This window comes from Ranitomeya imitator, chromosome 10, assembly GCF_032444005.1.
Source record: "Ranitomeya imitator isolate aRanImi1 chromosome 10, aRanImi1.pri, whole genome shotgun sequence".
In the NCBI taxonomy this organism is placed as follows: domain Eukaryota; kingdom Metazoa; phylum Chordata; class Amphibia; order Anura; family Dendrobatidae; genus Ranitomeya; species Ranitomeya imitator.
The window spans coordinates 102,259,116-102,280,822 of record NC_091291.1 but is presented as its reverse complement, the minus strand read 5'-3'; the positions used below and the strand labels follow the sequence as shown (position 1 = coordinate 102,280,822).

The 21,707-nt window shown below is 44.1% G+C and overlaps 1 protein-coding gene across 8 annotated transcripts in view; it reads right to left on the bottom strand.

The window, feature by feature from the left end:
* The window catches only part of ACOT7 (acyl-CoA thioesterase 7), a 234,203-nt gene that overhangs the window by 178,690 nt on the left and 33,806 nt on the right, over window positions 1-21,707 (bottom strand). For all 8 annotated transcript variants that reach the window (XM_069742406.1, XM_069742408.1, XM_069742413.1 and 5 more), the window contains one exon: window positions 12,293-12,410. In XM_069742406.1, coding sequence (XP_069598507.1) covers window positions 12,293-12,410 — 118 coding nt within the window. The remainder of the gene's footprint in view (window positions 1-12,292; window positions 12,411-21,707) is intronic.

Below are 21,707 nucleotides of genomic sequence, written 5' to 3'. Positions count from 1 at the left end.
CCATTAGCGCTGCGATTAACCCTGTGTGAGCGCTGACTGGAGGGGAGTACGGAGCGGTCATGTTGCCGCCGGACTGTGCCCGTCTCTGATTGGTCGTGGCAATGGTCGTGGGCCATTATCATTATTACTTATCATCTGTCCTATTGATTTATGGAAATATTGTTTTATTTATATCCTAAATTATACAGTGCATGATTCCCTATTCTTGCAAGAATTACAATATACCTTTTTTTTTTTTTTTACAGGACAAAATTATTTTGAGAGCGAATTTACATAATTACAAAATGTCTAAGAAGTATCTTATGAACTCAGCTGTATTTGAGCATTTTACAGTGACTCCAGATTAAAAAAAAAATTTTGTGTGTGAGCATATAAGTGACCCAGATGAAAAAAGCCATGATGCCAAATTAATTTTTTGGGGAACAAATGTGGTCAATTTAAGGAGCGCGATGGCCATAGAGCACACTGCAATAGATTAGTGGTGAACAAACCTTTTATTGAACCACTACGCGTTTCGGCAGCGGACTGCTACCTTCCTCAGGTGATTTACCCTATGATGCCAAAATCAGTCAGTGATAAAAATGCTCCTTCAAGAGCTTCCAATCTAAGAAAACATTTGCAAGGTTCCCACCCAGAAGTTTACAAAGCTGTGATTGAAAAAGATCACAGCAGCACCAAGAAACCAGAGACCAGCACTTCCCGCCAGGCAAAGAAGGAGGAAAGAGTGTCTCAAACATCAGTTACAAGATATTTTGTAAGTGACAAAGTTACTGTAACAATGACAGAAGACGTGTTTAAAAGACAGCTCATCGAGCTTGTTGTGAAGGACAGTGTACCATTATCATTATTTGCACGACCTGTATTACAGAAATGGCCCACAAACTTGGTGTTTCTCTTGAAATTGAAAATTATTAGAAAATTAGTGATTGAAGAAGCCCTTAACCAAAAGGAAGATCTTAAAAAGACTCTCAAGAGACGCTTTGTGTTTCTTAAAATGGATGCCTGCACACGTCACAGAGTGAACTATTTTGCAATCAACGTTCGATATTTTTGTGACAACAACAAAAATTGTTACTAAGACGCTGGCAGTAAAAGATACTAACGCTCTTCACAGCAGCCAGTTTCTCCACACCTTGGGGGAAAAAGTTCTGCAAGATTATGAACTCAAAAAAAGAACAGGTTTTTGCTATTGTAACTGATAATGCTTCAAATATGATAAGTACAATTAAACTGATGAATGAGAATAATGAACAGCAGCTAGAACAACATTTCACATTCAGTATGTTGGAGATGGAAGGCCACAGTCCTGTTCCCATAACAGAGAAACAAACAGATATTACTACAGAAGCAAAATGATTATTTACAATTAGATGATTGTGTTAAAGCTGCTTCACACCTCTTTCCTATTCATCACATGCGCTGTGTTGTGCACACACTGCAGCTGGCAATAAGAGATAGTCTGCAAGAGGGACATGCTGGAACTCTGATTAGCAAAGTGAGCTGCCAGAACCCCTCAAAATTGATTCCATCTTGAAGAGACGTGCTGGAAAAGGGGCAATTGTGGATCAAGCCACACGGTGGGGCAGACCTATTTAACGATTGAGCGATTGCTTGAGCTGAAACCCTTCCTTGTACATATGGCCAATTATCAGGTAACACTACACGAAGGTCAATGGGCACAGGTGGCTGAATTGAAGGAATTTTTTCATCACCCATTTACAGTGACTAAAAAGTTACAAGCTGAGGATTTACCTCCTGGCATTTTTATAAAGGAGTGGAAGAACTTGTTGTTTTGCTTGTCCCAAAGAGGAGGTTTAATCGCAGGTGGCATTGCTGCTTCAATGAAATGGAGAGAGACACTGCTATTAGAAAATAAAACTCTTCTAGCAGCTGTTTATGTGGACCCGAGTCATCGTATATTGCTGGATGATCAATAGCTTACTAAAGGAAAAGAAGCTTTGATTGAGGTAGCAGTTAGGATGAGTGGGCTACAGGATGGCCAAGAACAAGAGGACTTGGGTCCTGCCAGTGCTGCTGCACTGATGAGGAGTTTGATTTTGACAAGTATTTGGACGACATGGATCAGGCAAACCATTGCCGCAGGGAGATAGATTCCACTCCCATAGAAAACAGATTGACCATATTTCAGCAACATTTTTCACTTGCTCTCAAAGTAGAAGAGTTCCATCATTCACCAAAACTGACTGCAGACGAGGCAATTCCTTTATACCCTGAAATTGTTAGAGATGTTGCCCATGTGGTTACTGCTTTGCCACCAACACTTACTGCAGAGTGTATATTAAACTGTAAATATGAAAAAGTTTTTTGTTCTAAAGTTGTATTCCAATAGATATATTTTATGTTCTATCTAAATGGCTTGATTATTGTATCATAATAATGATTAAAAGACTGATGTCACCATTTTACCACAGTAAATTTGTCACTTAAACATGAGCCATAAATGAGGGAGTTGGAGTCAGAGTCGTGGAGTCGGAGTCATGGAAATTAAGGAGTCGGAGTTGGAGTCGGAGATTTAGCCGACCAACTCCACAGCCCTGTGTGGTACTGCAACTAAAAACAGACCTAAAGTGGAACTGTACTTTCTATAAAATTTGCAGAAATCAAAAGTTCGGGTGAATATTAGACACTTTGGAGTATATCTTAACAGAGAAATCTTATAAGAAACTTGTTTCTCTCCCTTCTGCCTCCTGAACTTGCTCACTATGGTGTCATTTGATGTAGCCCATTATGCTCTATGGAGATATGGCGGAGGAGGAGTGAGGAGCAGAGTGAGAAAAAGCAGAGCGAGACAAAGAAAGATCATACTGAGCAAGTCTGTTACCTTCTCCCACCATTGCTGTGTTCATACTACACAGATCAGTACTGCTGTATAACTTTACACATGCTGTGCTGCTGACGCTTCTGTGTGTGTGCTGCTTTACCCGGAAAATTAGCGTAACTACTAAAAGACAGTCGACCGTACTGAAATTTGGACTGTACATACTTTGGTTCATGAGAGGTAAGAACGCAATGAACCTCAGTGACTAGAAACATCCTCGCGCCGAACAGTCTCATCGACTTGTCGCGCTGCCGGTCATCTCCACTGCCAGGTAGACTTGATGCACGCCTTTCTGCGAATCGCTAGTTTTTGTGATTGCATTTAGTTTGTGTTTTTTTGTGTTTTTGTGCTTGCATATCTCTCCTGATGAATTTCTTATTCATTTGTTAATAATGTAGAGATACAGTTTGGAGGAACTTGTTTTGATTGTGAAAACAGAGTCCTTAAAGGGCACCAAAGTGAGTTTCCAAAGAATGTTTGGAGGTCAAACTCTTCCATCCAAACAGTGTATTCTGTCATTGGTGGTGATTAAGCTGGAACGTACTGGAACATTACTGGATAGGCATTATGGAGGACATCTGGAAATGTCTGAGGAACAATTCAAGATGTGAAACATCAACTTCTGGCGTTTCCATGTAAATCGATGCACGGTTTCCCCAGGAGACAGGCAGGCCTCTTATTCAACATGTCAAGGAGTGGCCAAGAATGGTCGTGTTCGACCGTACATAGTCACTGTTGTTCAGGAATTGAAGAGGGTCCAATCAAGAGAAAAGAATTTGTTGTTGTCAGTGGTTCAAGACCTTCACTGAAGAAAAAAAAACAACACCACATATTGGGCTATACGTGGTACACTGACAAAGCCTGGTTTCATGGCTACGTCTATTCACAAAACACCCGTATTTGGGAAGCTGATGTATGTGCTTCACGAGACGTTACTTCATCCAGAAAAATGACAGAGTAATCTCAAAGGTACTGTGGCCACCAATATCGCCTGATTTAAAGAAGTTGTCCACTACTATAAAGTTTTTTTTTTTTTTTTCATAAATCTTGCTATTATGTGCCACTGAAAACATCTACTGTGTTTATTTTAGCAATATTACCTGTTATCATGCTGTAGCAGCACATCTTCAGTGCTGGATTCAGCTCTCATGGGGTTAATCGACAACTTCCTTTCTCCTGAGTCATTGTGCTCTAATACTACAAGTTCCATGATGCATTGCACTGCCACTAAGCCCGAACCTAGCACCACTCCAAAACATACCCAAACCCCTCCCTCCTCTCCCTTCAAAAAGATTTGTGGTGTCATTTCTGTCCAACTCCTCTTTTAGATTTGTCCAACCCACACTCCATTACACACAGATAGATAGATAGATAGATAGAAAATAGATAGAAAATAGATAGATAGATAGATAGATAGATAGATAATAGATAGATATGGGATAGATAGATACATACAGATATATCTATATATCTATTTCCATAGATATGTCCATATCCATGTTTCTAAACCCCTTCACCCCTGGAGCTTTTTTCGTTTATCGCTCCCCTTCTTTCCAGAGCCATAATGTTTCCATCAATATGGCCATGTGAGGGCTTATCTTTTGCGGGACAAGTTCTACTTTTGAACGACACCATTGGTTTTACCATATCGTGTAGTAGAAAATGTGAAAAAAATTCAAAGTGCGATGAAATTGCAAAAAAAGTGCAATCCCACACTTGGTTTTTTGCTAGGTTCACTAAATGCTAAGGTAAGACTATGTGCACACGTTGCGGATTTGATTGCAGTTCCGCAGCGTTTTTTTCCGTACGGAATTGCATTAAATCCGCAGTGTAGTGCACAACCAATGCAAGTCTATGGGAGCCGCAGACTTGTTGTGCACATGCTGCGGAAAAGGCCGCACCGAAACGCAGCTTTTTTTTTTCTTCGCAGCATGTCACTTCTTTTGTGCCGAACTGCAGCGTTTCTGCACGCTTAGGCCGGGATCACACTACAGCGAGATACGGCCGAGTCTCACGGGTTAAAACCAAACTCTGGCACCGGCACTCTGGAGCGGAGCGTGCAGCCGCACAGCAATACACGGAGCCGCACGCTCCGCTCCGGAGTGCCGGTGCCAGAGCTTGGTTTATCCTGCGACACTCTGCCGTATCTCGCTGTAGTGTGATCCCGGCCTTAGACTTTCATTGAGATGTAAAAAATATCTGCAGTTTTGTTGCGGATGTGGGTCCAAGAATCGCTGCAGTTCAGGAGGAGGGAAGTGTGTGGGCGGTGACCAGGGCGGGACTGGCCATCGGGCACTTCTGGCAAATGCCAGAAGGGCCGGTGCCAGTAGTGGGCCGCTGCACTCTTTCCCCCCTAATCCCACCAGTGCCGCCGCCGCATTCAACTATACCGGCGTCTATGACGCCGGTATAGTTCAATGCAATGATGGAGGAGTGAGCATCCGCTGACGCTCCCTCTCCCATCATTCCCCGCTCTGCCTCTGACACTGCGGGTGCGCGATGACGTCATATCATTGTACACCTGCTGTGTCCCGGGCAGACTGCAGCCGCCGAGACAGGAGACAGGAGCAGCGCGGGCAAGAGGAAAGGTGAGGAGAGTGTTTTTGTTTTTTTTTACTGGACTGTGGAGCCATTATCGGGGGGATGAGATGTGGGTTGTGCTGTATATACCACTGTGTGGGCTGTGCTGTGTATATACCACTGTGTGGGCTGTGCTGTGTATACTACTACGCGGGCTGTGCTGTGTATACTACTACGCGGGCTGTGCTGTATATACTACTACGCGGGCTGTGCTGTATATACTACTACGCGGGCTGTGCTGTATATACTACAACGCGGGCTGTGCTGTATATACTACGACCCGGGCTGTGCTGTATACTACTATACGGGCTGTGCTGTATACTACTACGCGGGCTGTGCTGTATACTACCACGCGGGCTGTGTTATATTATGCAGGCTGTGCTATATTATATGCGGGCTTTGATATATACTATGGGAGGTATATTATATTCTATGGGGGAGGCCGTGTTATATACTATGTGGCTGTGTTATATACTATTGCGGGGGTATATTCTATTCTATGGGGGAGGCTGTCTTATATACTATGGGGGGCTGCATTATATTCTATGGGGGCTACATTATATTCAATGGGGGCTACATTATATATTATGGGGAGGTGGGCTGCATTATATTCTATGGGGGGCTGTATTAGATTTTATGAGGGATGACTGCATCATACTCTTTGATGGGGCTGCATTATATTCTATGGGGAGGTGGGCTGCATTCTATTCTATTCGGGGCTACATTATATTCTATGGGGGGCTGTATTATATTTATATTCTATGAGGGGTGATTGCATCATACTCTATGGGGGGCTGCATTATATTATTTGGGGGGTTACATTATACTCTGGGGTGGCTGCATTATACTCAGCAAATTCAGATGTAAGGCTACTTTCACACTTGCGTCGGTACGGGGCTGTCGCAAACCTTCGGCCAGACGTATCGACGGACGTTATGCTAAATTTAGCACAACGTGGGCAGCGGATGCAGTTTTACAACGCATCCGCTGCCCATTGTGATGACCGTGGAGGAGGGGGCGGAGTTCCAGCCACGCATGCGCGGTCAGAAATGGCAGACACGTTGCACAAAAAAAGTTACATTGAACTTTTTTTGTGCGTCGCGTCCGCCAAAACACGACGGATCCGTTGCTAATACAAGTCTATGGGTACAAAACGCATCCTGCGAGCACATTTGCAGGATCCGTTTTTTTTCGTCGGATCTTTTTTTTTTCCGCCGTATTTGTTTTTTTCCACCTGATCGGTTTTTTTTCCGCCAGATCCGTTTTTTTCTCATAGAGTTGTATTAGCGCCGGAGTGCGTCTGATGGCCACACGTTTCATCCATTTTTTGCTAGATCAGTTGCTGTGCATTTTTTCGACGTACCGAAAAACCGTTCCTCTGTATGTGTTTTCCGTCCGGCGGAAACCGCTTTTTTGACGGATCCTGCAAAAACGGATTAAACGTGTGGCTATCAGGCACAATCCGGCGCTAATACAACTCTATGAGAAAAAACAGATCTGGCGGAAAAAAAAACATCCGGTGGAAAAAAATGGATCCGGCGGAAAAAAAACGGATCCGGTTGAAAAAAACGGATCTGGCGGAAAAAAAACGATCCGGTGCAAATGTGCTCGCAGTATGCGTTTTACCCATAGACTTGTATTAGCGACGGATTGTGACGGATGGCCAGACATCGCCTCCGTCGTGCTATGGATCCGTCGTGTTTTGGCGGACCGTCGGCACGAAAAAACGTTCAATTGAAAAAAATTTTGGCCGTCTCACCCGCCATTTTCTACCACGCATGCGCGGCAGAAACTCCGCCCCCTCCTCCCCGCACTTCAGAATGGGCAGCGAATGCGTTGAAAAACTGCATCCGCTGCCCACGTCGTGCACAAATTTCACAACGTGCGTCGGTCCGACGCAGAGCGATGGACCTGTACCGACGCAAGAGTGAAAGAGGCCTTAATGAGCGTTGAATTTAAAAAGAAAAAAAAAGCGGAAAAAACGGTGTGGGCTCCCGCGCAATTTTCTGCGCCAGAGGGGGAAAGCCGACGGCCGGGGGCCAATATCTGTAGCCTGCTATGAATGCCAGCCCCCAGCTGTCTGCTTAGCCTTTACTGGCTATTAAAATAGGGGGACATCCCCCCCCAAAAAAATGATGTGGGGTCCCCCCATATTTTATAGCCAGAAAGGCTACGCAGACAGCTGCAGGCTGATATTCATAGCCTAGAGAGGGGCCATGGATATTGCCCCCCCCCCCCCGGCTACAAATACCTGTCCGCAGCCGCCCCAGAAATGGCGCATCTGTAAGATGCGCCAATTCCGGCACTTAGCCCCTCTCTTCCCACTCCCGAGTAGCGGTGGGATATGGGGTAATAAGGGGTTAATGTCACCTTGCTATTGTAAGGTGACATTAAGCCGGGTTAATAACGGAGAGGCGTCAATAAGACGCCTATCGATTATTAATCCAATAGTAAGAAAGGGTTAATAAAACACACACACATTTGGAAAAAAGTATTTTAATATTCTTCATTTAACCATACTTACCATACTTCAGCGCCTGCAAAAAAAAAGTAAAATAATAAACCGTATACTACCTGTCCGCCGTAGTCCAATTAATAACGAGTGTCCCACGACGATCTCCCCTATAGAACAGTGACATCGGGTGATGTCACTGCTCTATAGGACCCTCAGTGACACACTGACAGGAGACAATGGCTCCTGCAGTGCATCACTGAGGTTACTCTAGTTCAAAGTCTCACTTTATGGCAATTGCTGCGTGGGAAAATGTCTCACCCAGCAATGCCAATAGTGAGACTAGGGACTATTTTCTCACAGGGGCGTAGGAATACCTTGTGAGGAATACATGATGGAAGGATACCTTCCATCATTGTGTTCCTGGAGCCCCTGGAGAGTGGTCGCATCAGCTGATGCTCCTGCTCTCCACGGGAGATCGTCGTGGGACACTCATTTTAATTGGATTTCTGCGGACACGGAGTATATTGTTTGTTAATTATTTTAATATTTTTTACAGGTGACACTGGCTTCGGGGAACAAAGTGACAAGTGATGGTGAGTATGTACTCTATGTTATATGTACTGTATGTATGTAGTATGTATGTATGTACTGTATGTCACATGTTGTTGCATGGTGCATGTCGTCGCATGGTGCATGTCGTCGCATGGTGCATGTCGTCGCATGGTGCATGTCGTCGCATGGTGCATGTCGTCGCATGGTGCATGATGCATGTCGCATGTCGTCGCATGGTGCATGTAGCATGTCGTCGCATGGTGCAGGTCATCGCATGGTGCATGTCGTCGCATGGTGCATGTCGCATGGTGCATGTCGTCGCATGGTGCATGCAGCATGTCGCATGGTGCATGTCGTCGCATGGTGCATGCAGCATGTCGCATGGTGCATGTCGTCGCATGGTGCATGTTGTTGCATGGTGCATGTAGCATGTCGTCGCATGGTGCATGTTGCATGTCGTCGCATGGTGCATGTCGTCGCATGGTGCATGTAGCATGTCGTCGCATGGTGCATGTCGTCGCATGGTGCATGTCGTCGCATGGTGCATGTCGTCGTATGGTGCATGATGCATGTCACAAGTCGTCGCATGGTGCATGTAGCATGTCGTCGCATGGTGCATGTCGCCGCATGGTGCATGTCGTCGCATGGTGCATGTCGCATGTCATATGGTGCATGTCGTATGGTGCATGTCGCATGGTGCATGTCGTCGCATGGTGCATACAGCATGTGGCATGGTGCATGTTGTCGCATGGTGCATACAGCATGTGGCATGGTGCATGTTGTCGCATGGTGCATGTCGTTGCATGGTGCATGTAGCATGTCGTCGCATGGTGCATGTCGTCGCGTAGGAATACCTTGTGAGGAATACATGATGGAAGGATACCTTCCATCATTGTGTTCCTGGAGCCCCTGGAGAGTGGTCGCATCAGCTGATGCTCCTGCTCTCCACGGGAGATCGTCGTGGGACACTCATTTTAATTGGATTTCTGCGGACAGGGAGTATATTGTTTGTTTATTATTTTAATATTTTTTACAGGTGACACTGGCTTCGGGGAACAAAGTGACAAGTGATGGTGAGTATGTACTCTATGTTATATGTACTGTATGTATGTAGTATGTATGTACTGTATGTCACATGTCGTTGCATGGTGCATGTCGTTGCATGGTGCATGTCGTTGCATGGTGCATGTCGTCGCATGGTGCATGATGCATGTCGCATGTCGTCGCATGGTGCATGTAGCATGTCGTCGCATGGTGCATGTCGTCGCATGGTGCATGTCGTCGCATGGTGCATGTCGCATGTCATATGGTGCATGTCGTATGGTGCATTTCGCATGGTGCATGTCGTCGCATGGTGCATACAGCATGTGGCATGGTGCATGTTGTCGCATGGTGCATGTCGTTGCATGGTGCATGTAGCATGTCGTCGCATGGTGCATGTCGTCGCATGGTGCATGTCGTTGCATGGTGCATGTCATCGCATGGTGCATGCAGCATGTCGTCGCATGGTGCATGTCGCATGGTGCATGTAGCATGTCGTCGCATGGTGCATGTCGCATGGTGCATGTCGTCGCATGGTGTGTGTTGTATGTATGTATGTATGTACTGTGTTTGTTTGTTTTTTTACATTCAACACATTAGCCGGATGATGGGACTACTACTGTCCCGTCATTGGCTAATGTGTCACTCACTGTCAGTGTAGCAGGCAGAGCCCGATGGGACTTGTAGTCCCATCGGACGATGCCTGCACACACACACAGCGCCGGCACACACACACACACACGCACAGCGCCGGCACACACACACACACACACACACACACGCACAGCGCCGGCACACACACACGCACAGCGCCGGCACACACACACACGCATATGCCGGCCGGCGGGCAGAAACACCAGCGCCGGCGGGCAGACCCCCGGCGACCGAAGCACAGCCCCGCCCGCACATCATGATCCCAGCAGCAGTGAGCACACACAGCCCCGCCCGCCCCCAGCACAGCCCTGCAGGCAGCCCCCAGCGCCGCCCACAGCCCAGTCACTCTTGCTGAGTGACTGCTGACTGTGGGGGCTAGTCACGCCTGCTGCTGACGTCACGTCAATTTCTAGAGTCTGGAAATTGACGTGACGTCGGCGGAAATGAGCGGCGGCTGCAGTCTGGGGGTCACGTGACCCGGACTCAGCAGCCGGAATAGCGCCGCTCACAGGCAAAAACGTCAACAGAAGGTAATGGCACAATTCATTAGGGGCCCCGGGGGGGTACATTGGGGGGTTAATTGAAAGTAGTGGACAACCTCTTTAACACTGCCAGACTTTTCCTTGGGGCTAGATGAAGGATCGGGGTATATAGTAACAAGCCACAAACATTACAGGCACTCACAGAGAACATACAGCGAGAAATTCAGGCTATGACCACAGACGTCCTCCGTAACACATTCAACAGTATGGAACGTGCTTGGATGCGAACGGCGGACATTTTCATCATCTGCTTTAAAACATCATGAACCAAAAGTATAAACAGTCCAAATTTCAGTATGAAAGATTCCGAACCTGTGCCAATTCCTGATGATAATTCTATGGCCTGTGCAATGCTAAGGAAATCCTGAAAACATGATGTGTTGGGGTCTGTGAGGACCGGAGTTGGGGAAACACTGGTTTAGATGTTCACCAATTCACTTGTGTAACTTTCCACTAGTGCGCCCTATAGACTGGTAATGTCAGTGTTTGCATAGGGATGAGATTTGTAAAAAAAAAACCACATTCACTGGCATGCTACTGAAAACCAATGTGTGCAAGTTACAATCCACAGCAGTTCCTCCCCATGGATCTACCCTTAGAGGGTATCATTACAGCATATATACAGTACTTCTATCATACGGCAATATAGTGCTATAATAATATCGCCACATACAGCCCATACAAAACCACCATATTGTGCACAGGCAGCACGCTGGCTCAGTAGTTAGCACTGGTGCTTTGTTGCAGCACTGGGGTCCTGAATTCAAATCCCACCAAGGACAACATGTACAAGGAAATCGTATGTTTTCCCCGTGTTTGTGCAAGTTTCCTTTGGGTTCACTTTTTTTTCCGCCACACTCCACAGACATGTTGACCGGCAATGGGGACAGTGATGATGATGATGATGATGATGTAAAGCGCTGTGGAATATGTTGGCGCTATATAATTGAGTAAACTAAATTAAAAAAATGTTTTTGTACCCAAATACTAAGCCACATCCAAGGGAAATCAAATAACAGTAACAAATAATATTACCAAATACACCTCTATATAGAGTGTTTTTTATTCCTTTGTTGGGTTCTAAAGTTAGAAGTCCAAGGTAATAATCAAGTTTACTGCTTCCGAAAACCATTCTAAGGCTATGTTCACACATTGCATTTTTTGCTTTTTTTTTTACCGAACACAAAACCTGCTCTCTTGGCAGTAAAAAAAGCAGCTTACAAAAAGCAGGCTTTGCTGAGTTTTTGCTGCACTTTTATTTTCTCATGTGCATACTGATAGAAGTTTAGTATCACCCAAAAAAGCATGATTTAACTTATGTTTTTGAATGAAAAACGAAGCAAAAGCGGATACCTGGGTTCTTTTGCTGCGTTTTTGCACTTACACATTGTTTCCCAAGGGTGAAAAAAACGCTGCAAATACGCAGAAAACATGCTGGAAGAAACCGCCGTTTTCCAAATCAGTCAGGAAAATAAAACCAATGTGTGCGTGAGATTTGTGAAATCTCATAGCCTCTGCTCGTACTGTAAAACACAGCTTAAAATTTGCATTAAAAAAACAGCAAAAACGCAACGTGTGAACATAGAACATGATTTGCTTATGATGTGTATCCACGTGACAAGTCCTTACCCCGGACTCGCTGTTACAATGGCGAGTGCTGATGATGGCGCCAGCCTCCTCAATCATCTTCAGAATGGTTCCTCCGTGCACATTTCCCGCAATGTTTGCGTCATCTGGACGCATGATCCTATCAAGAAAAATATGAAAAACAGTTCGATTATACAGATGGGCAATTCATGCAAGATTGGATTCATTTAGATGATTGGATTCAGCTTAGAAGTGGGTGACGAGGCATTGATGGTATGGAAAGTCAAGCATTAGGAGAATACAAAGCTCCTTCTAGGCAGAAGACAATTGTTTTTGCATTATTTTTCTTTTTTTTTTTTTTTTTTTTATTATTTCCCACCAAAGAAATTGATCACACTCAAAAAAGAAAACCCGAGTCTGACCCCCGAGACCCCCATTTTAAAGAGGCTTCAAACTTTACCTTCACCTTCCTATATGCCAGTTGTACAACTTTCTAATAATACTAATATTTCAATTTCTCACCATTTAACAACTCTGATTGCACTCAGTGAATGGGATATTTTTTTGCTGGAAGCTAAGAACCAAGACAAACCCCATACTTCTCTAAGATTAGAGTATCCAGTCTATGCAATCTTCTGTGAGCTTATCAGTCACCAGACTGATACATTTTACATGCACTGATACGTTGCAGCAAACAATCAGGACAGGAGAAAGATTTGTGCTGCAGATGTAGTTACTATACAAAAGACTCAGGGGTGTACATACCACCAGTGCAGTAGCATTGGGGTCCGGAGGTGGAGGGGGGCCTTGTAGGGAGGCTAATAATGAGGGCCATCTGGACTGTTTCTCAGATCCCAAAGCTCCGTGGAGCTCATGGCCAGATTGTCCTCATTATGTGTGGTGGGCAGGGAGCAATCCTGCAGTTGCACTGCCTGCAAGAGGCTTCCTGCCCGGCATGATGATGTCAGCGTACGTCACGCGCCTGTGTCATTTAGAAAGCTGCCAGAGAGGTGAATGTGCTTTTTTTTTTCTCCAATACATTGGGGAGAGGACAATGATGGGATGTGCTGCAGGAGAGGACAATGAAGGGATGTGCGGGAGAGGACAATGATGGGATGTACGGGACAGCACAATGGTGGGATGTGCGGGAGAGGACAATGATGGGATGTGCAGGGGAGCACAATGATAGGATGTGCGGGAGAGAACAATGATGGGAGGTGCGGGAGAGGACAATGATGGGATGTGCGGGAGAGGACAATGATGGGATGTGTGGGAGAGCACAATGATGGGTTGTGCGGGAGAGGACAATGATGAGATGTGCGCGAGAGGACAATGATGGGATGTGCGCGAGAGGACAATGATGAGATGTGCAAGAGAGGACAATGATGGGATGTGCGGGAGAGGACAATGATGAGATGTGCAAGAGAGGACAATGATTGGATGTGCGCGAGAGGACAATGATGAGATGTGCAAGAGAGGACAATGATGGGATGTGCGCGAGAGGACAATGATGAGATGTGCAAGAGAGGACAATGATGGGATGTGCGGGAGAGGACAATGATGGGATGTGCGGGAGAGGACAATGATGGGATGTGCGGGAGAGGACAATGATGGGATGTGCGGGAGAGGACAATGATGGGATGTATGGGAGAGGACAATGATGGGAGGTGGGGGAGAACAATGATGGGATGTGCGGGAGAGGACAATGATGGTATGTGCAGGGGAGGACAATGATGGGATGTGCAGGGGAGGACAATGATGGGATGTGCGGGAGAGGACAATGATGGGATGTGCAGGAGAGGACAATGATGAGATGTGTGGAAGAGGAAGGACAATGATGGGATGTGCGGGAGAGGACAATGATGAGATGTGTGGAAGAGGAAGGACAATGATGGGAGGTGGGGGGAGAACAATGATGGATGTGGTAAAGAACAATGATGGATGAGGGGAATGCACAATGATGGTAGTGGAGGAGATGACAATGAGGAGAGTGGGAAATTGGGATTTGAATAAAGGGGACTTATGACTTATGAACAGGGAGAGGGGCAGGACACTAGATGTGGATGTAAAATTAATTGGGTGGTGGAGGAGGGTACCAAGTCACTGATAATGTCATAATGAATTGTGAGATGGAGGTGGACGCTATCAGGGAACAAAAACATGGCGTGTGCACAAAGCCTTACAGTTAATTGGGGAGAGCCACAGAGAATGAATAAATTATATTTATTGGGCGGTGGAGGTTTTAGTCAATGGGGAACAGTGTTGTTTAACACTTTATATTTTGATTGGTGAGTGGCTAATAGTAAATTAATGGTGACCCCACCATACAATGTATGTGACCTTGTTATTTTCAGGACTGTGATGATCATCGTGTCAAGACAAGTCGTAGCTGGGAGATGTCGACACAAAGGTCTGACCAGATGGAGAAGAAACAGCAGAAAATGACTAATCAGTCGTCAGCGATAAGTGCCTGAATGTAAATATTATTCTGTAATATATAACAACTCACAGAGAAAAACATGGGTACCCTATAAAACCAATTACTGTCTAATTGGCTAGATATATCAACCCATATATATAAAGGACTATTAAGTGTATACTCCTACAATATACTTGAACACAAAAATGGAGTTCCATACACATAGAAATGTGATAAAAATGTATAAACTTTATTGAAAAATACAAAACAACATAAAATAATACACATAAAAAAATGAAAAGGACGAACAACCTAGTAAGGACGAAAACCTCAGCACAATAAATACATATATATGTCCTCACACCAAGACCTATAATGCGTACTGCTCTATAAAGGCCATATAACATCCAGTTAGTACCTAACACCAATGTGTGTGCAGATCACTTGGGGGGTTGATTTGGCACCTCGGCACTTTACTTTCCTCCACCATGGGTAAGAGTACTTTATACTGCATTCAGTAATATCGCTCTATTTTTTCTGTGTATGCCGGTCACTATGACAAGCATTAGGACATACAGAGATATATACACATCCAAGTGATCTGCACACACATTGGTGTTAGGTACTAACTGGATGTTATATGGCCTTTATAGAGCAGTACGCATTATAGGTCTTGGTGTGAGGACATATATATATATGTATTTATTGTGCTGAGGTTTTCGTCCTTACTAGGTTGTTCGTCCTTTTCATTTTTTTTATGTGTATTATTTTATGTTGTGGCTCACAGGGTAGTAATGCAGTGGAGTCTAAAACACAGGTCCCCATAAAATCCTTTGAGCCACAGCCCCTGGTAAAAAACCTAAAAAATTTAGCACAAAAAAAGCCCATATCTCTGCAATATTGCCGATTAAAAAAAACAACCCAACAAACAAACACAAAAAAAAGCACAATACTCAGTGGACAAGCAGGAATTTTGACCCGGTGACAGATCATCTTTATAATAATAATAATCTTTATTTTTATATAGCGCTAACATATTCCGCAGCGCTTTACACACATTATCATTGCTGTCCCCATTGGGGCTCACAATCTAAATTCCCTATCAGTATGTCTTTGGAATGTGGGAGGAAACCGGAGTGCCCGGAGGAAACCCACGCAAACACGGAGAGAACATACAAACTCTTTGCAGATGTTGTCCTTAGTGGGGCTTGAACCCAGGACTCCAGCGCTGCAAGGCTGCTGTGCTAACCACTGAGCCACCGTGCTGCCCATCTTTAACCCCTTCCTGACATTTGCAGTACATTTGCACCTGTTAGGTGCCACAGGTAAGTTACAGGTGCTGTTAATTACACAGATTAGGGAAGCATCACATGATTTTTCAAACAGTGCCAATACTTTTGTCCACCACCTTTTTTTATGTTTGGTGTGGAATTATATCCAATTTGGCTTTAGGACAATTCTTTTTGTGTTTTTTCATTTAAGACAAATTAAATGAAGATAATAACAACAAATAATTTGTGTTTGCAATCATTTTCAGGAAGAAACTGAGTATTATCTGACAGAATTGCAGGGGCGTCAATACTTTTGGCCACAACTGTATACGCCATAGTTGGGAAGTACTTCCCGATCGATGCAGTATATTTGTATAATATATATAGGGTCACTTCCGTCTGTCACGGAAATCCGGCATTGCTGATTGCTGATTGCGGCCGGCAAATTTTGGTGGCAAATTATCCAAATGGCCCCCTCCCTTCTGAGAACCAACTTGTGTTGAAAACCAGAGTTAAGGTACCTTCACACTGAACAACTTAACGATATCGCTAGCGATCCGTGACGTTGCAGCGTCCTGGATAGCGATATCGTTGTGTTTGACACGCAGCAGCAATCTGGATCCTGCTGTGATGTCGTTGGTCAGAGCAGAAAGGCCAGAACTTTATTTTGTCGCTGGATCTCCTGCAGACATCGCTGAATCAGCATGTGTGACGCCGATTCAGCGATGTCTTCACTGGTAACCAGGGTAAACATCGGGTTACTAAGCGCAGGGCCGCGCATAGTAACCCGATGTTTACCCTGGTTACCAGTGTAAATGTAAAAAAAAACAAACACTACATACTTACATTCCGGTGTCTGTCGCGTCCCCCGGCGTTCTGCTTCCCTGCACTGTGTCAGCGCCGGCTGGCTGTAAAGCAGAGCACAGCAGTGACGTCACCGCTGTGCTTTACGGCGCTTACACAGTGCAGGGAAGCAGAACGCCGGGGGACGCGACAGACACCGGAATGTAAGTATGTAGTGTTTTTTTTTTTTTACATTTACACTGGCAACCAGGGTAAACATCGGGTTACTAAGCGCGGCCCTGCGCTTAGTAACCCGATGTTTACCCTGGTTACCCGGGGACTTCGGCATCGTTGGTCACTGGAGAGCTGTCTGTGTGGCCACACAGCGACGCTGCAGCGATGGGGATCGTTGTCTAGATCGCTGCAAATGTGACGGTACCTTTAGCGTCCACGTTTGGCATTTTTGTATCTATGAAAGCCCGCCTAATTTACAGGTGTGTGAGCTGGCCACAATGTACAGTACAGACCAAAAGTTTGGACACACCTCATTTAAAGATTTTTCTGTATTTTCATGACTATGAAAATTGTACATTCACACTGAAGGCATCAAAACTGAATTAACACATGTGGAATGATATACTTAAAAAAATTTGAAACAACTGAAAATATGTCTTATATTCTAGGTTCTTCAAAGTAGCCACCTTTTGCTTTGATAACTGCTTTGCACACTCTTGGCATTCTCTGTTGTTTCACACTTTTTTGTTAAGCATATAATTCCATGTGTTAATTCATAGTTTTGATGCCTTCAGTGTGAATGCACAATTTTCATAGTCATGAAAATACAGAAAAATCTTTAAATGAGAAGGTGTGTCCAAACTTTTGGTCTGTACTGTACGGGCACTACACCGTACTGGGTATTACAACAGCAGTTTGCAATTTTTACTCAGCAACATCAACTGCTGCTTGTTTCTGGAAAACACACATTGTCAAAATCGTCACTACACTTGTAGATATATTACCAAAGTGGAATAATTTACAAAATGGGGTCACTTGAGGGTGATTCTGCTCTTTTAGCACTTAAGGGCTCTGTATATGGAGTCCACATTCTATACTAGGAAGATCTGCGCACCAGGAGGCAAATAGCGCTCTGTCCCTCCAGAATCTCACTGTATGGCTAAATTGTACTATACAGCCACGTATGGGGTATTTCTACATTCAGCAGAAATTGTGGACAAATTTTGGTGTCATTTTTACCCATTTAACAGTGAGAAAATGTAAAATTTGGGGGCAAATACCAAATTTTGGTGGTAAAAATGCATTTTTTTTTTCACTGCCCAATGGTATAAAATTCTGTGACATCTGTGGTATCAATATGATCACCGCACCCCTAGATGAATTCATTGAGAGGTGAAGTTTGTAAAATGAGGTCACTTATGAGGGGGGTCTGCTGTTCTGGCACCTCAGGGGCTCTACTAATGTGACATCATAAACTAAAACTAGTCCAGCAAAATCTGAACTCCAACATGGGGCTTCTTCCCTTCGGAGCTTTTCACTGTGCCTCAAGAGTAGTTTTCGACCAAATATGGGGTATTGCACAACAAATTTTGGGGTCTATTTTCTCCTATCCTTGTGAAACTGAAAAATTTTTGGGCTAAAACAAAATTTTTCTCAAAAAATATATTTGTTTTTATTTTCACAGATCAATGTTGTAAAATTCTGTGAAGCGCCTGTAAGTTCAAGGTGCTCACCACACATTTAGATAAATTTCTTGGAGTCTAGTTTTCAAAATGGGGTCACTTGTGGGGGTTTCCACTGTTTAGGCACATCAGGGGCTCTCCAAATGTGACATGACACCCACAGACGATTCCATCAAATTCTGTGTTCTAAAACATCACTCCTTCCTTTCTGAGCCCTGCTGTGTACCTTAACAGTAGTTTTCCCTCACATAAGGGGTATCTGCATACTCAGAAGAAATTTCACAACAAGCTTTGGTGTTCATTTTCTCCTGTCACCCTTGTGATAAAGAGAAAAAAATTAAAAAATTGGGGGCTAAAAACATTTTTGTGGAAAAATGTGATTTCTTTATTTTCACAGCTGAAGGTTATAAATGTCTGTGAAGCACCTGGGGGTTCAAAGTGCTCCCCACACATCTAGATAAGTTCCCTGAAGGGTCTAGTTTCCAAAATGATGTCACTTGTGGGGGTTTCCACTGTTTATTAAAAATCAGGAGCTCTCCATACGCAACATGGCATCCACATTCAAAATGTCAAATGGCGCTACCTCCTTTCCAAGCCCTGCCGTGCACTCAAACAGTGGTTTTCCTCCACATATGGGGTAACAGTACGCTCAGGAGATATTGCACAACAAAGTTTGGGGTCCGATTTCTCCTGTTACCCTTGCGAAAATAAAAAAAAATTGGGTCTAAAGAAAAATTTGTGTTTTCCATTAATTCATGTGAAGCACCTGAAGAGTTAATATACATATTCAATGTGGTTTTTAGGATGGTGACATTTTTGGGTATTTTCCGTCATATAGACCCCTCAAATTCACTTCAGATGTCATGTGGTCCCTAAAAAAAATGGTTTTGTAAATGTATTTCCAAATTTTAAAAAAATCAAAAATTGTGATGATGTGAAGTTGACATGTGGGAAATGTTATTTATTACATTTTTGGGTGACATAACTCTCCGATTTAAGGGCATAAAAGATAAAAGTTTGAAAATGTCTAAATTTTCACAAATAAATGCAAGTCATATTGAACAAATTTTATCACTATCACGAAATACAATATGTCCCAAAAAAAAATCTAAGGCCTTTATCAGAGTGTGTCTGGTACGTGTGGTGACAGTTTTCACAAATACCGGACACACTTACACACTAAAAATAGCAGCCCGCAGACGTCCAGAAAAGGCACAACTATTAGGTGTGCCAGTTCTGGCGCTTTGCCCAGCTCTTCCCACTAGCCCTGTAATGGTGGCAAATGGGGTAAATATTTGTGGGGTTGATGTGTCTGGTGACATCAAGCCCACGGGTTAGTAATGAACAGGCATCCATTACTAATCCTACAGTTGTACTGTAAATAAAGACAGCCTGAATAAAGTCTTTTATTTGAAATAAAAACAAAACACACTTTTCCATTTTTATTTAAAAATAACAAACACAGTTATACTCACAATGCCCATTCCATTGAGAAGCCCTTGTCTCCTGTAATAAAACAAAAATATCCCTCAGCTGTCCAACATTCTGTCCCACACCGTAATCCATGTCTGGGGATTAATAGTTTTCAACCTAGACGGTGCCAAGACGCGACCGTTCAGGCTAAGAACCACTGGTGAATGAGCTGCTACGAGCGCAGCATCAGTGACCAGCAGTTTCATCATCAAGGTTACTGACGGTCACTGAGGCTGCATTCCCAGCCAGGCTGAACTGCGGTGACTTCAGCACCAGGACAAAAAGTCACTGAGTTCACCGTGAACATTCCAGAGTTATTACCTCAAAGTGACACTGGTCAAAATTGTAAAATTTGGCCTGGTCATGAAGGTGAAAAAGGTCCTCTTTAATTTTATATTCTTATAGACCAGACTTTTACAGATGCCATCTACCAAATATCCATTTGTTTCCTAATTTCTTTCCTTGTTCTCAGATGGTAAAAGGGATGATTTAAACTTATTGATTTCTTTTAACTTTTTTTTGTATTTTCTACATTGTTTTAATCTAAAGTTTACATATTCTTTTAGTGAGTTAAAACTGCGATCATTTGGGTGCTTGAACTCTATACTGCGATGCTTTAGTATGACAGCACCATACAGTAAAAATTTCAATCTCCTATAAAATCCAGCTTCAAATCGAGTTTTTTGGGAGCACCAAGATGCCAGTGGCGGTACTTTGTCTAGTCCCTCAGCTTCAGTAACTTTACCACTAGGGGGGGCAGGTGGTGTGGCAAATCTGGGCTCCGAGCTCAGAGAGGCCCACCAGGAGCTACACTAACGTTAACTATATCAGCATGCGCAATTTGCTGGTATAGTTAAGCTCGGAGGTAGTGCCGGGATACAAGATCTCCACGCGCCTCCACTCTATCTGTAGAGAGCAAGCTGCTTTTAGGCCTGCGGTCTAAAGAACTGACCGAGACGCCGGCGCACATGCAGGACGTCAGGAGTCCTGGAATGGTGACATGTTGCCACAATGAAACTCAGGTCCTGTGTGTGCGCACGTCGGTTACATGACAGCACGTTCGTCCACATGAGTTTTTCTGGAGGACTCGTCAGGATTGTGGATTAGGCGAGTATATGATGCTTTTTATTTTGTTCAAAACTTGTGGTGCAACTGTGGTGGTATCAGGGTATGGGGGCCCCCTCATACATTGTATTAACTACTGTGGGGGCCCCTTATACATTGTGGGATCAATTATACAGCGTGGGAACTAAGGTTAGGACATTTATACCCAGTGTGCAAATTTGGGGCCATTATACAGCATTGGAGTTACTGTGGGCAATTATACAGTTTGTGGACTAATGGGGGCCAACATACATAGTGGGAGATAATGTGGGGCAATTATACAGTGCGCAAGCAAGTGCTGGGGGCCTTTTACAGCTTGGGATATAATGTGGGACAGCGTAAGAGCTAATGGGGGAGTCACTCTACAGCGTGGGAACTAATACGGGTCAATTATATAGCGTGGTTGGTAATGTGGGGTAATATATAGGTAGGATGTACATCGCTCTGTATAAAAATACTGTGCACGGGTAGAATACCACTCCATACAGAATAGGATACCACTCACCAGGATGGTGAGTGCACTGCAATGTGTGCCCTATGAGGAACAATTACAGGATTTGGGAATGTTTAGCTTGCAAAAAAGAAGACTAAGAGGAGACTTAATAGCGGTCTACTAATATCTGAAGGGATGTCACAGTGTAGAGAGATCATCATTATTCTCATTTGCACATGGAAACACGAGAAGCAATGGAATGAAACTGAAAAGGAGA